At 52.0% G+C, this 13,403-nt stretch overlaps 1 protein-coding gene and 1 long non-coding RNA gene across 3 annotated transcripts in view; one reads left to right on the top strand and one right to left on the bottom strand.

Moving 5' to 3' along the window:
- The window catches only part of LOC142557768 (cytosolic 10-formyltetrahydrofolate dehydrogenase), a 48,171-nt gene that overhangs the window by 14,439 nt on the left and 20,329 nt on the right, over positions 1-13,403 (bottom strand). For both annotated transcript variants that reach the window (XM_075669868.1, XM_075669869.1), the window contains exons 3-6: positions 12,552-12,712; positions 2,697-2,779; positions 1,619-1,784; positions 279-476 (exon numbers count right to left, since the gene is read on the bottom strand). In XM_075669868.1, coding sequence (XP_075525983.1) covers positions 279-476; positions 1,619-1,784; positions 2,697-2,779; positions 12,552-12,712 — 608 coding nt within the window. The remainder of the gene's footprint in view (positions 1-278; positions 477-1,618; positions 1,785-2,696; positions 2,780-12,551; positions 12,713-13,403) is intronic.
- LOC142557770 (uncharacterized) overlaps positions 1-13,403 on the top strand; it is a 64,936-nt gene that overhangs the window by 10,896 nt on the left and 40,637 nt on the right. The gene's annotated exons all lie outside the window — the stretch shown is intronic.

Below are 13,403 nucleotides of genomic sequence, written 5' to 3' on the forward strand. Positions count from 1 at the left end.
TTTAGTCACTCAGCTTGCCCTTAGCACTAAGTCAAGGTCTGTTGCCTACAAATGTATGCAGTTCACAGATATCCTTGTGCACTGTCACTGTTTGCAGCGAAATCGTTTGTTTCTACAATTATTGTAGAAAATAACGTATTTCCGAGTCAGACTTAATTTTGCGTTCATGCTTTCGTGTTTATTTCTCTTTAGTTTCTTTATGACAAATCCCACCTGCTTGGTGCAATACGACAGCGCGGTGTATTGTGAAATAAATGCTGGCCGGCGAGCACACGCACCTGTCCCTCGAGGGTGATCCAGGCGCCGGGCGCCTTGTCCATGCCCCGGATGAAGTCGTGCAGCGCCCGTCCCGTCAGCTTGGGGAAGTCCACGCGCCGCAGCTCCCGCTTGTTGAGCATCGGGTCGTAGGTGGCGCCGTCGGCGGGCTGCGCGATGCGCGGCGCCTTGCCGGAGGCGATCAGCGCCACGGCCTCGCCCTGCGTGCGCGCGGGGTTGGCGAAACGGTGTGCGCCCTTCGCGCGGTCGCGAGTCTCGCTCGTTTTTTGAAAGAACGCCTCAACTCGACGGAGCGAGGGAAAAACGGAGGAATGGAATCGCAGGCGCTCGAATCGATTGAACAAAAAAAGAAAGACAGTGGAACGAACACGTACGTGCACACGCAGGCGAAATTTGCGCGCGCGACATGCAAAACATATCCAGCAGCAAACGAGGACGCACACACGCCGCATCGTGCGCGTGTGGATGAACAAAACAACGAAGGTAACACTGTGCAAATATTAAGCACCGGTTGTGCTGGGGATCCCACTAGTGTAAATGCGGAAAATTAAATATCAAAAAAGGCACAAGCAGTTGCGCAGCTACAGGATACGCACTCGATGAAAACGTCGATGTGAGGTCGCAGCTTGCGGGGTTTCGGGCTCTCGCGGTGTGGCGCCGTTGCGTTTCCGGGGGCTCCATGTCCCTCTCCTCCCTGCCTGGACACTCGGGGTGGCAGCGGGTCCTAAAACACTGTCGCTCTGCTGTCATCCCACCCACGGGAAGGTCAACGGACTTCACCCGTTGGCCGACATTTTGGCGGGATTCGGGCCCTGCTTGCGTGCGCGGACGACGGGCCCGAGGGGGACCACATCGGGGCGTCTGAAGGTGCGTGCGTGGTGCGTGCGTGGATACCACGAGTTATAAAGGCAAAATTTGTCAACCTAGACCAGCGTTCACTCCGGTAGCTTGGTAAACAAAGCGCGTTGCAGCACGAAGTTGCAAGTCCTCATCCACGGCTATCGAAATCGCAACATGAAATGCACGGCGCCACATCAGATTCGATAATGTGCGCTCGGTGCAGACCTTGTTTAGGACAAGGTCTGCACAGCCTTCGTCAAGGGTGCCCGAGTCAAACCGCGAATGCCCGCTGAGGAGTCACGTGCTTAGGGGTTTCACGTCCACACGCTCCAACGCTGAGGAGAGCGAGCGCCGTATACGCACTCAAAAAATGCTTGCGTCTTTCGAGTGAACAAACGGGGTATCCTCGGCCCAAAGGCCGCTGCCCAATCTCGCGCGCGTTTGTTTCGGAAACTTTTGACGAAGACTGCTCTAGTGCGCGGCCAGCTGGAGAGACCCTTACCATGGCCTTAACTCCTTCGGGAAAGAGGAACCGCGCGTACAGCGAGTCGACCGTATCGTCGGGCAGCACGTCGCACTCTCGCTGCAGCAGCAGAGGACCCGTGTCCAAGCCGTCGTCGGCCCAGAACACGCTCAGGCCGCCCTTGGCGTCGCCCTCGATCAAGGTCCTGCGAGAAGTGCCCACCCGTGCGTGGTCATCCACTGTGCCAAGAACGTCGTCCGACACAGAACAAAACTGCCGCTAACTCTTTTTTACGGGAGTATCCGCTTACTTTGAGAACTTTCTAGATAAAAGAGTGTCGTTGCATTTAATGCTATTGGCTGTCGTATTGCATTGTGCTTTTCATCAGGCGTCCGTGCGGTGCTCGGTGTGTGTGTGCTGGCCAGGTCCTCTTAAGCTTTTTGTTTCCTCATCACGCTCAGCACATTGCTGCTATTGCTTCGAATTTCAAATTCAAGCTATATTTTCGGGAGTATTCTCAGTGGAGCACCTCCGCTTCGGTGCAAACAAAGTGAACGTTGTTCTTTTAATTATGTTTCGTAAGAGACTGTGGTGCGAAGTATCGGAACTCTCCAAGTGGGCACGCAGTTACCACATACATTGCCCTATAACAGTGGGAGGAGTGCTCGGAACTCTTTGTTGGTAGGTGTAGGGTGTCGACGTACGCTCAGTTCCATTTTCGAGACTTTTCGAGCAACCAAATGTGTGCCTTCACTCCGATTGGGCACATGTACACACACACCGCGGGGAGTCCCTGCGACATTCTTACATATTGTTTGCGGATTACTTCGTTGCTGCGAATTCGCAGTGTGCACAGGCGCATGCGTGTTTGTATACGCGTGGTATGTACGCACGTAATGCAATGCAGATGGTGAGTAAGGCAAGCAATTAATGTATTTATTTATAGCGCCTCTTGCTTCCTGACATCGGCTTCCCCGGCTGTCACGCCGACTCAGTATTACTGCTTTCTCGCCGCGGAGACCTCCAACGTGGTGCGATTTGCAGGCGTTGCAAATAACTTCTCAGTTGAACTGACTTGAACTACAGTTGCACACCTGCATGCGCGCTTGCGGCTCACCAGTTCACAGATGAGGCGCCCCTGTGGCGCGGCAGCAGAGACGGGTGGTACACGATCGACTGGTGCTTGGGCCACGTGATCACCTGCGCGGATGACACGGCAGCGCCGATTGAGACATTTGGGATTCTCGGAAGAACTACTGCCGCGACGACAGCATTGTCATTCGCTGTTGTGAAGATCCAACGAAGTATTCGCAACTGGTTATGATTCGCAAAATGTTTTTATGAGCACGCGCATACGCCGCCTACAGAATGTGACTGCGACGCCTCTAATAGTAGACAGGTACAGTGGCCAGCAAAAGTCGAGATCATGGCATCGGCGAGAAATTTAAATTTCTTCTGGCACAACCATGGAAAGTAGACTTGTCTCAATGCATTTCATTGGTCGAACAGGCACACGTGGGCTGTGCCACTTGATTTCAGCCCGCATGTCCAGGCTGCGAAAAAAAAAAATATTCTGTCGCATCTGTGGTCCTAAGACTTGCACGCAACTGTATACTTCTAAGAGGCGGCTTTATAGTTTCGCATTAGTTTACATCGAAGGCAATGAGCTTAACGTATACTTCTTTCTTTCTATTCCCCTTTCCCCCACCCCCAGTGTAGGGTATCAAACCGGGTGCTCTTCTGGTTGACCTCCCTGCCTTTCCTGTCCTTGCTTTCTCTTCTCTCTCTCTCTCTGTATTTACGAAAGCACTGCATGTTTTAAGAAAGCGTTGAGTGAGTTCTACGAAGAAACATTTCATGACCGATATAGTAAGAAAGACGGACTTTGCTATAGTTGAGCGGCAACATGACGAAGTCAATATTAAAAAAATAATGAAATACAGATAGCAGTGCAGCCACGGAGAAATACTGAAGCCAAGCGACAACGGCGACACATAGATCGAGAACCGGAGAACAGAGTAACGTCCTCGTCGGAGTTGTCTGAAAAAAAGAATAGGAAAGCCAGCAGAGGACTACCCAGAGGAAATGCCACGCCGCCCAAAATGGAGACAGCTGGCTTCAGGCCAAAGATGACTTTGTCGTTGAAGGCACGATGCCGATTTCGATTCCGTAGTACCAAACCATGGGTTGGGTCAGGTTTAGTTTAGTCGGTTTCTTTAGCCAGGGAAGCACAATGACGATAAATATGCGATGACCAGTGGCCATGACGTAGCCAGGAGGGGCACACCGGGCACGTGCGCTCCGCCCCCGAAATTTCTATTTTAGTATGCGACCTTCCCAGCACCCCCATCTCTTCCCTCCGCCCTTTCATCCTGCCCCCCGTCCCCGGTCAAGTGCATGCCCCCCCCCCCCCCACCCACCTGAAAAGAATTTCTCGCTATGCTACTGGAGTGAGATCACGACAACCGTGACCGATGCCAGGAAAACAGACTGAAGCATCCTTAACACCTTTGCCATAAAAATTTGCCATAAAAAGAGGAACGACACGTTGCGACAAAGCGAGAACGCCTATCCGATACCAAGGCGAAAAGCAAATAACCGCGAAGAGAAATAACTGAAGAAATGCACGCGGACGAATGCACACGTGCGATATCGCCGGCACGTTTGCTGTATGGCGCGAAGGGTGCCAAGTACGAGAGAGAGAGAGAGAGAGAGAGAGAGAGAGAGAGAGAGAGAGAGAGAGAGAGAGAGAGAGAGAGAGAGAGGTGTTGGCAGCGTCGCCTCAAACACGTGCTACCTCTTACGCACGATGAAGTGCTATACGAAGTGATATAGTACACCAACTTCTTTCGCTTCCCTTAAGATGACCACCACAAAATATTATTTGTGCATATCTAGCCAATGTAGGATGGTGGTCAGATTGTTCTAGAGAAACTGGCCACCCTGTATACGCAATGCCTCATAACCTCGAGCGTACCGGAATCTTGGAAGAACGCTAACATAATCCTAATCCATAAGAAAGGGGACGCCAAAGACTTGAAAAATTATAGACCGATCAGCTTACTGTCCGTTGCCTACAAAGTATTTACTAAGGTAATCGCAAATAGAATCAGGAACACCTTAGACTTCTGTCAACCAAAGGACCAGGCAGGATTCCGTAAAGGCTACTCAACAATAGACCATATTCACACTATCAATCAAGTGATAGAGAAATGTGCAGAATATAACCAACCCTTATATATAGCTTTCATTGATTACGAGAAAGCGTTTGATTCAGTCGAAACCTCAGCAGTCATGGAGGCATTGCGGAATCGGGGTGTAGATGAGCCATATGTAAAAATACTGGAAGATATCTATAGCGGCTCCACAGCCACCGAGTCCTCCACAAAGAAAGCAACAAAATCCCAATAAAGCAAGGCGTCAGACAGGGAGATGCGATCTCTCCAATGCTATTCACAGCATGTTTACAGGAGGTATTCAGAGACCTGGAGTGGGAAGAATTGGGGATAAAAGTTGATGGAGAATACCTTAGCAACTTGTGATTCGCTGATGATATTGCCTTGCTTAGTAACTCAGGAGACCAATTGCAATGCATGCTCACTGACCTGGAGAGGCAAAGCAGAAGGGTGGGTCTGAAAATTAATCTGCAGAAAACTAAAGTAATGTTTAACAGTGTCGGAAGAGAACAGCAGTTTACGATAGGTAGCGAGGCACTGGAAGTGTTAAGGGAATACATCTACTTAGGGCAGGTAGTGACCACGGATCCGGATCATGAGACTGAAATAACCAGAAGAATAAGAATGGGCTGGGGTGCGTTTGGCAGGCATTCTCAAATCATGAACAGCAGGTTGCCACTATCCCTCAAAAGGAAAGTGTATAACAGCTGTGTGTTACCAGTACTCACATATGGGGCAGAAACCTGGAGGCTTACGAAAAGGGTTCTGCTGAAATTGAGGACGACGCAACGAGCTATGGAAAGAAGAATGATGGGTGTAACGTTAAGGGATAAGAAAAGAGCAGATTGGGTGAGGCAACAAACGCGGGTAAATGACATCTTAGTTGAAATCAAGAAAAAGAAATGGGCATGGGCCGGACATGTAATGAGGAGGGAAGATAACCGATGGTCATTAAGGGTTACGGACTGGATTCCAGGGAAGGGAAGCGTAGCAGGGGGCGGCAGAAAGTTAGGTGGGCGGATGAAATTAAGACGTTTGAAGGGACAACATGGCCACAATTAGTACATGACCGGGGTAGTTGGAGAAGTATGGGAGAGGCCTTTGCCCTGCAGTGGGCGTAACTAGGCTGATGATGATGATGATGAGCCAATGTCCGTTTTCCTGTGACGTCTGTGTGGCTGTTTTCCCAATTCACCGGTGTCGATAATATTGCTCTTTAGTTCGCGTTGCGCGTTCCACGATGCGTACGTAGAGAGTATAGCCGGGATATGGGGTTCGAACGCAGAGGACTCTTGCGTGAATTCGGTCTGCGCGTGGGCGCTGCCACGTGTGTGGTTGAGCCAGACAATGGCGAGGCTACTCTTGCTTCGAGCGCCGCGGAAAATTTCTACAGCGAACGAATTCATCTATCTCTGCAAACGACGTTTGGCTGAAAAGATGGAAATCTTTGGCAAATCTGACACTTGCGCCGGTTTCAGATTGTCCTCCCGAAGTTCCAAAGTTGTTATTTCGTATTTACAGTACATGGTATATATATATATATATATATATATATATATATAAAAGAAAGGAAAGTACATAACAAGCGGCGAAATGTTACATACAGTCTTCGGCTTTTCCGAGACGTCGTTTCCACAATGAAACAGAACTGGTTGCTTCGCTGTGAGAGTTCCAACGCGGCTGCCCCTGCCTGCCGTGGCATAGCTGCCTTGGCGTGTTTTCTACACCATGAACCAAGAGCGCCAAGCGACCAGCTCTTCCGAGGCCCATGTTCTAAACCGGCGTGCAAAAGGCCTTCGGCCAATTCACCGGTCAGTTTCGATGGAGAATTTATCTACCGCAACGTCATTTTCCAACGAGCAGGAGACGCACTCGGCGATAGAGAACGCCGGCGCGCGTCCCTGAACAACAACGAAGACGCTCGCGAGGTGGATACCGCGGGAGTGGCCGCCGATCCCATCGTCGCCAATTTTCCCTCCCAACAGCGACAGGTCGACACTCCGACCGGGGAAAGGATGGAGGAAGATGCTGCCCCGAACATTTACGACGACAAAACTGACGACGACACAGGTGGCTGTTGGAAGACAGTCATACATAAGCGACGCAACCGTCAAACGCGCGCTAAGACGCAACCCTCCGAGAACATCTTGGGCATTCCGGACGCCTCCCAGCCTACCGTACGCAAGCGCATTCGGAATCAGAACCTGCCTCAACTTCCTTTGCACGGTGAAAAGATAATTCTGCGGCTTCACGGATGACTTTGTCTCGATAAGTGGACGCGCCCAGAACTCGCCAGTGCTCTATGGAGTGCAGCCGGCTTGACCACCGATGATCGTCAGGACATCATATTCCGACTGCGACCTCAGCAGAATTTGGCAATCATCAGCACACCCCAGTCACACGTAGCCGACGCATTGTACAAGGTGAGGGAGCTGAACCTTGGTCAGCGGGTCTATCCCATCACGACATATTTTGCGGCCCCAGACAACTCATGCAAGGGAATTGTTCCTGGCCTTTTGCCCGCTACACCGTCTTCCAAGCTAGTGGATGAGCTTATGGCTCCTGGAACTCAAATACTTCAAGCACGAATGATGGGTCAAACCAACACTGCGTTGGTAACATTTGAAGGACTTAAATTGCCTCGCTATGTGCGTTTCTATGGTGTAGAACTCCGCTGCTACCCCCATCGACCCCGCCAACTGGTTTGCAAGATATGTCATAAGCTCGGCCATTGGGCTGATTACTGTTCTACGCCGCACGTGGTCATTTGCGCGACGTGCGGGACTGACAACCCCACCCCGTCACATCCGTGTACCCCACACTGCAGATCCTGTGGCGGGACCCACCCTACAGCGGATCCAAACTGCCCGCGGCGTGCTAGGCAGACACTGAACAAAGCTTGGGTTCGGAAAGCTCTCGAGAAAGAGCAGCGTGAACTCCAACCCTCCAGCGACCCGACCACTACGACAGATACGGCGGAGACCCGAACGTCGCGCGCCCCAACGAAGGAGACCAGAAAAGTCCGGTCGGAGACCCGTTCGATATCCCGTCGCAAGTTCAAATCTCAGTCCCGATCCCGCGAGAAGCGCCCTCCTTCCCCATCTTCCCAACAACCCTACAAGAAGGCCCTGCAGACCAACGCCCCAGCCAAGGTGACCCTGGTCCCTTCAGGGGTGCAGCGGACCCCGGAGAAGAAAACAGCAATGGAGGTGCCTCGGGAGGTAGGTCGGGCGGAGGGTCCCCCACAGCTCGCTCCGCCCCGTAAATCTCTCCCTACCCCTTCCCCTATTACCAATTCGTTACCAAATCCCGATCCTCTAATAGAAATAGCCCGCCTACGTCGTGACATGGAGGCGCGCTGTGAGCGCCTCCAAAAACAAATGGACGCGCTGGTGGCAGACATGAGTATGCAGGCGGCTCTGGACAGGATAGAACGCCAAATGGAGGTCCTTCGAATAGGGATTACGGAGCAAGTGAAATCATGTATAGAGTGCACTTTCGCACGCATGCAAGTTCCTGAGCTTAGCGGTAGCAACGAAAGCGCGCTTTCCGACCAAGGCTCTCGGCCGCAACCTTCAAATGTGGGCGCCCGGCGCCCGCATCCCATGCACGACCGCCTGCTTCCTCTCACGATGATGATGGCGCCGCGTAACGCGGAGCAACTGTGGCAGTGGAATTGAAGGGGATTCCGCCGAAAACGAGGTTCCCTACAGCAGTATATCGCCACATCCACGAACCCTCCCGATGTCATCCTCTTACAGGAAGGCAATTGCACCCCTTCTTTATCCGGCTACAGCACGCTCTCGGGTGTCTCTCCTCTTGTGGGAGCCTTAGTTTCGAAACATGTTACATGTCGCATGCATACCACTAACATTGACATTCCTCACCAAATATTGGAAATAATTACGCAAGGTAAACGCAGCGAGAGTCTGTTTATACTCAATGCATACAGTTCCCCCCGTTCGCGAACGCACTGTTTTCAGCACCTACTAACAGAATTTGGTAGGTTTGGACGGGTTTGTGTGGTGGCCGGCGACTTTAACGCTCCGCATACTGCATGGGGTTACGTTAAATCGCAGGCTAAAGGGACCCGCTTATGGAATGCCATCTGTAACATGAGATACACACTGCTCACCGACCCAGAGCACCCCACTCGGATGGGCAACAGCGTATCTCGTGACACCTGCCCTGACCTTACCTTCGTGCGTAATACTGGCCCAGTCGTTGCGCACGGGCCTTTAGAGGAGCACCTTGGTAGTGACCACTACATTGTAGCGACCACCTTGTCATTACGGGGTGCGCGCAGGCCCGAGCGAAATGTACGTATAACGGATTGGGCGAAATTCAGGGAACGTCGCCAGGACCCACCTGAGCGCCAAGGGTACGAACGCTGGCTTGACTCTCTCGCACAAGATCTAGAGGCCACCACGAGCACACTGCGCACCACAACCGAGACACCAGACATAGACCCGCATTTACTTCATCTCTGGAACGCCCGCAGAGGGTTGACACGACGATGGAAACGACAACGCCTCAACCGCAAACTTAGGAAACGTATAGATCAAATTACACGGGAATCTCAGGAGTATGCAGAGATCCTTACGAGGAATAACTGGCGAGGATTTTGCGATCGCCTCTCAGGCACATTGAGCACAGCAAAAACGTAGTCGATTCTTCGCTCACTCACAGATCCCACCACAACAAAGGGGACAACATTTCAACAGCTGCACATCCTAATGCACGAGTACAGGGACGATGTCTCGACACTCCTCAGAGAGCTAGAGAAGCATTTCATACCCACAGGCCCACCGCCGCAGTACCCTGACTATCCTTATGTAGGCGAGGCGAACGAATTGCTCGATGCAGACATCACATCTGACGAGGTGCGGGTGGTCCTACAAGACCTATACGCCGCAACACGGCACCGGGAGCCGACCACATCCGATTCGCCACCCTTCGTAACCTCAGTGACGCGGATATTAACCACCTCGCCCATATCTTCAATGATTGCTGGCGCAAGGGCACGCTCCCCCAAGCATGGCGACACGCCGACATCACACTGATCCCCAAACCGGGCAAGCCTGTTAAGGTTGAAAACTTACGACCCATCTCCCTAACATCCTGCATTGGTAAGCTCATGGATCATGTACTCTTGCGGCGTCTGCAGCCCTTCCTTGAAGAAAAATCATTCTTTTCTAACTCTCAATTCAGATATCGGGCTCATCTGTCTGCCAGACATGTGCTTTTACAATTGCGGGAGGAAGTCATAGGACCTCCGTCGTCCGCCCAAACGAGAGCACTCATCGCCTTAGACCTAAAAGGGGCATTCGATAATGTTGAACATGACCTCATCCTTCGCAACGTTGCACATTCACACTGTGGAATTCGTATGTACAACTATATCCGCGCATTTCTTCGAGATCGCACAGCCACCGTAGGAATGGGACCGCATCGATCCGGCACGATTCGCCTTGTAGGACGTGGGACACCCCAGGGCTCAGTTCTTTCCCCTACTCTATTCAATATCGCGCTCGCAGGGCTCCCCCGGCTACTCGACCAGGTCCCTGATGTCGCCCACGCTATTTATGCGGACGACATTACTATCTGGTCGACACGGGGTTCCGACGGAGCCATCCAGGACCGACTGCAGCAAGCAGTCGATACAGTTTCCGAGTACGCGAGAAAATGCGGCTTAAGATGTGCTCCGGAAAAGTCGGAGCTCATAATCATTCGCCCCCGGAGCCGTTCCTCTACTCCCGCTATCACTGTGCACGTGGATGGCACACCGATACCACAGGTTAATCGTGCTCGTATCCTCGGCCTACACGTCCAAGCGGATGGCAGGTCAAACTACACTGTTCCCCTTATATCCAGACAGATTGAGCAAATTCTGGCCATGATCTGGAGGGTCTCCAACAGGCGCTCGGGCCTTCGAGAAGAGGACCTGCTGCGCTTGGTGGAGGCATGCGTGATCAGCCGCCTTACATACCATCTCCCATTTCAGCGGTTGACCCAAGCGCAACAGCTTCGCATAGACGCAATAATTCGCAAAGCGACGAAGCTGGGCCATGGCCTCCCGAACTATACTTCCACACACCGTCTCCTTAACTTAGGGACACATAACACACTAGGCGAGCTGCTAAAGGCACATTGGGTCAGCCATCGCCAGCGCCTCCTACTCACTCCTACTGGCCGCCATCTTCTCACACGTCTAGGATACTCTGTCCCACCCCTTGAGTCTGAAACCCGTCCAACGATCTTGTCGTCAGCGATACGCCAAGCACTAAGTATTCATCCATTGCCACGTAATATGCGAGTCTGTGAGCTTGCGCGATTTCGCGCAAGCTCACAGACTCACATTTTGAGAAAGGCTCTAAGAACAAACTCAGATACGCGAACTACAAATTAACTTAAGTGGACGTTATTGGGACCTGTGTCTCGTAAAAATCGTGACGCATAAACTGTTTCTGTCCTCCTTTCATTTGTGATGTTTTCTTGTTTTATTTTTGTTCTCTCTCGACTTTCATGCTATAGTCATCTGCTGCAGTGGCATGCTAGGCTTTGCTAGTATAGTTTTAGCACTGGGTCGCCGTTCCACCGCGATACCGCTTGCCTCGGCCGGCTGCGCATGCATGCACGGTGCCTAGCGCACATGCGCAGTTCGGGAAAGCGGTAGCGGTAACGATAGAACACTGAGACAGTGACGTTATGACAACAAATTTAATGTTTTCATCTCTGTCTATGTTCACCTCTTCTACCTTTTTTTTTATTTTGTTCTAGTTGATCTGCGCTCCTCCCGCTTGCCATTTTTTCTTGTGCGCACATTCGATGTTTGCGCCGTCGCCGTGAGGATCCGTATAAAGTCCAAGGCCGATAACACCGTCGCCGTGCTCCCTACGCTGTGTGTGCGCGTGAAAGCGTGCGAGCCGGCGATGGCCGCTCAATCTGGCCCGCGCGAAAGAGACGAAAGCGGGGAGGAAGCGCACCGTCTTCCGTAGCGAGCGAGGCACCCAACGTTGCGCGGTGCCGGCGGGAGGCAAACGGGGGGGCGGCTCCGGCTGCAACTGCGCATGTTAGTGTTCCTGTATATGCTCAGCATATACAGGTGCACACACTCGTGCATGTGACGGCTACGCCGCATCTTGAGAGCGATCTGCGTTGGGGGCAGATGTGCGTCGGTGGCTTTTAATCGTGTGCGTGCTGTGTTCTCGGCGTTCACTTTGCGTTGAAAAGACAGACGGCCCGAATTCGACTCAGCTCGCTGCTGCTTCCGCGCGTCCTAACGCCAGCGTTGCGACAGCGATTTTCCGCGGTCATCGTCGAGTGAGATATGTGTTCGTGGTTGCTTGTGCGCGCGTGAGAGCTTGTTTGTTAGTTTAGTTACTATATACCTATGTTTACAAATTTATACGGCCGATAAAACTACTATCCTTACCTCGTGTAGCTGTCCACTAATTTGCTATCGTAATCGATGCTTTGACTTTCGGACGAAACTGCGACTTTATTATTTCTTTTTGCTGGTACTTTCCTTCGCGCCACTTCTATCAGATGCATGCAGAATCAAATAGGCGAAATTTGCGGCCACTTTCCTACCACTGAGCACTATTAACTACAGTATAAGCTCAACAAACTCGCAGCTCTCAATAAAGGTTGCCCCGTCCAAGCATCGGCGTCGTTCGAGCCGCAGAGGATACTACGCAGATCTACCGCGACCCGCTCAATGGGCGCCTTCACATCAGGCGATCCCAGTGCCTGCGGCCGTACGGAAGTGCGCTTCCGATGCCAGCAGCGCATACCTCCATGGGTATGAACTGGCTGCAGAAAGGCAGCACGTTGAGCTCGGCCCGGGCTTTCTCGTAGGTGCGCATCGCCTCGGGCAGCACGCCTCCGCCGCCCTTGGCTCGCCAGCGCGCCAGCTTGACCACGTGCTCCACGCCGCAAGCCGACGCCGTGGTCGCTGCACGACAAGTTGTTGCACAATGATCAGCACGAGCAGTGGCGACGGTCCCCCATTCAGGCACTCTCATACATTACAATTCTCTCGCACGCAAAAGCATTAGTTGAGACACACCACAGAAAGCCAGCTGATGAGTGTCAACTTTTGTCAAGTCTCGAATGAGTAAAGTTTCGAAGACTGTTTTGAAGAGTTTAGTAAACGTAAAGTCTTTTTTTCTTCGTGATTATTCGCGTCCATAATACGAGGGTTGTTCAATAAAGACAGGCTCTGTAATCTTTAGTTGTGGAAATTATTCGTCGGCACAGTTAGTGAAGGGCACGCGTCTCGCCGTCTCTACCACGCTTGTAGATAACGTGAGTCAAGCCATTTTTTTTCACACCTACTTCAATATCGCCTCCAATGCCTTAGCTATATCTTGTTTTACGTCAAAGAAATGTGTCTTTCACCGTGAGGCACACAGAGAGTGCCGCACCTGGACTGTAACACGGGTGAGTGAACTGTTGCGATGCTTTGGGGAACGGCTTTGGCGTGGAATGGAGACAGGCGGGGATGTGCACCGGCAGGCCATCTTCGAGCGAACGATGCCTTGACTCGTGGCGGGTGCATATAGGAACGGTGGGACGCGCACATCAGCACTTACATGGGGATCGCGTATAAAGTGATAAAAGTGTCGAATAGAAATTTTCAGAAA

The sequence above is a fragment of the Dermacentor variabilis genome, chromosome 9 (assembly GCF_050947875.1).
Source record: "Dermacentor variabilis isolate Ectoservices chromosome 9, ASM5094787v1, whole genome shotgun sequence".
Taxonomy (NCBI): Eukaryota; Metazoa; Arthropoda; class Arachnida; order Ixodida; family Ixodidae; genus Dermacentor; species Dermacentor variabilis.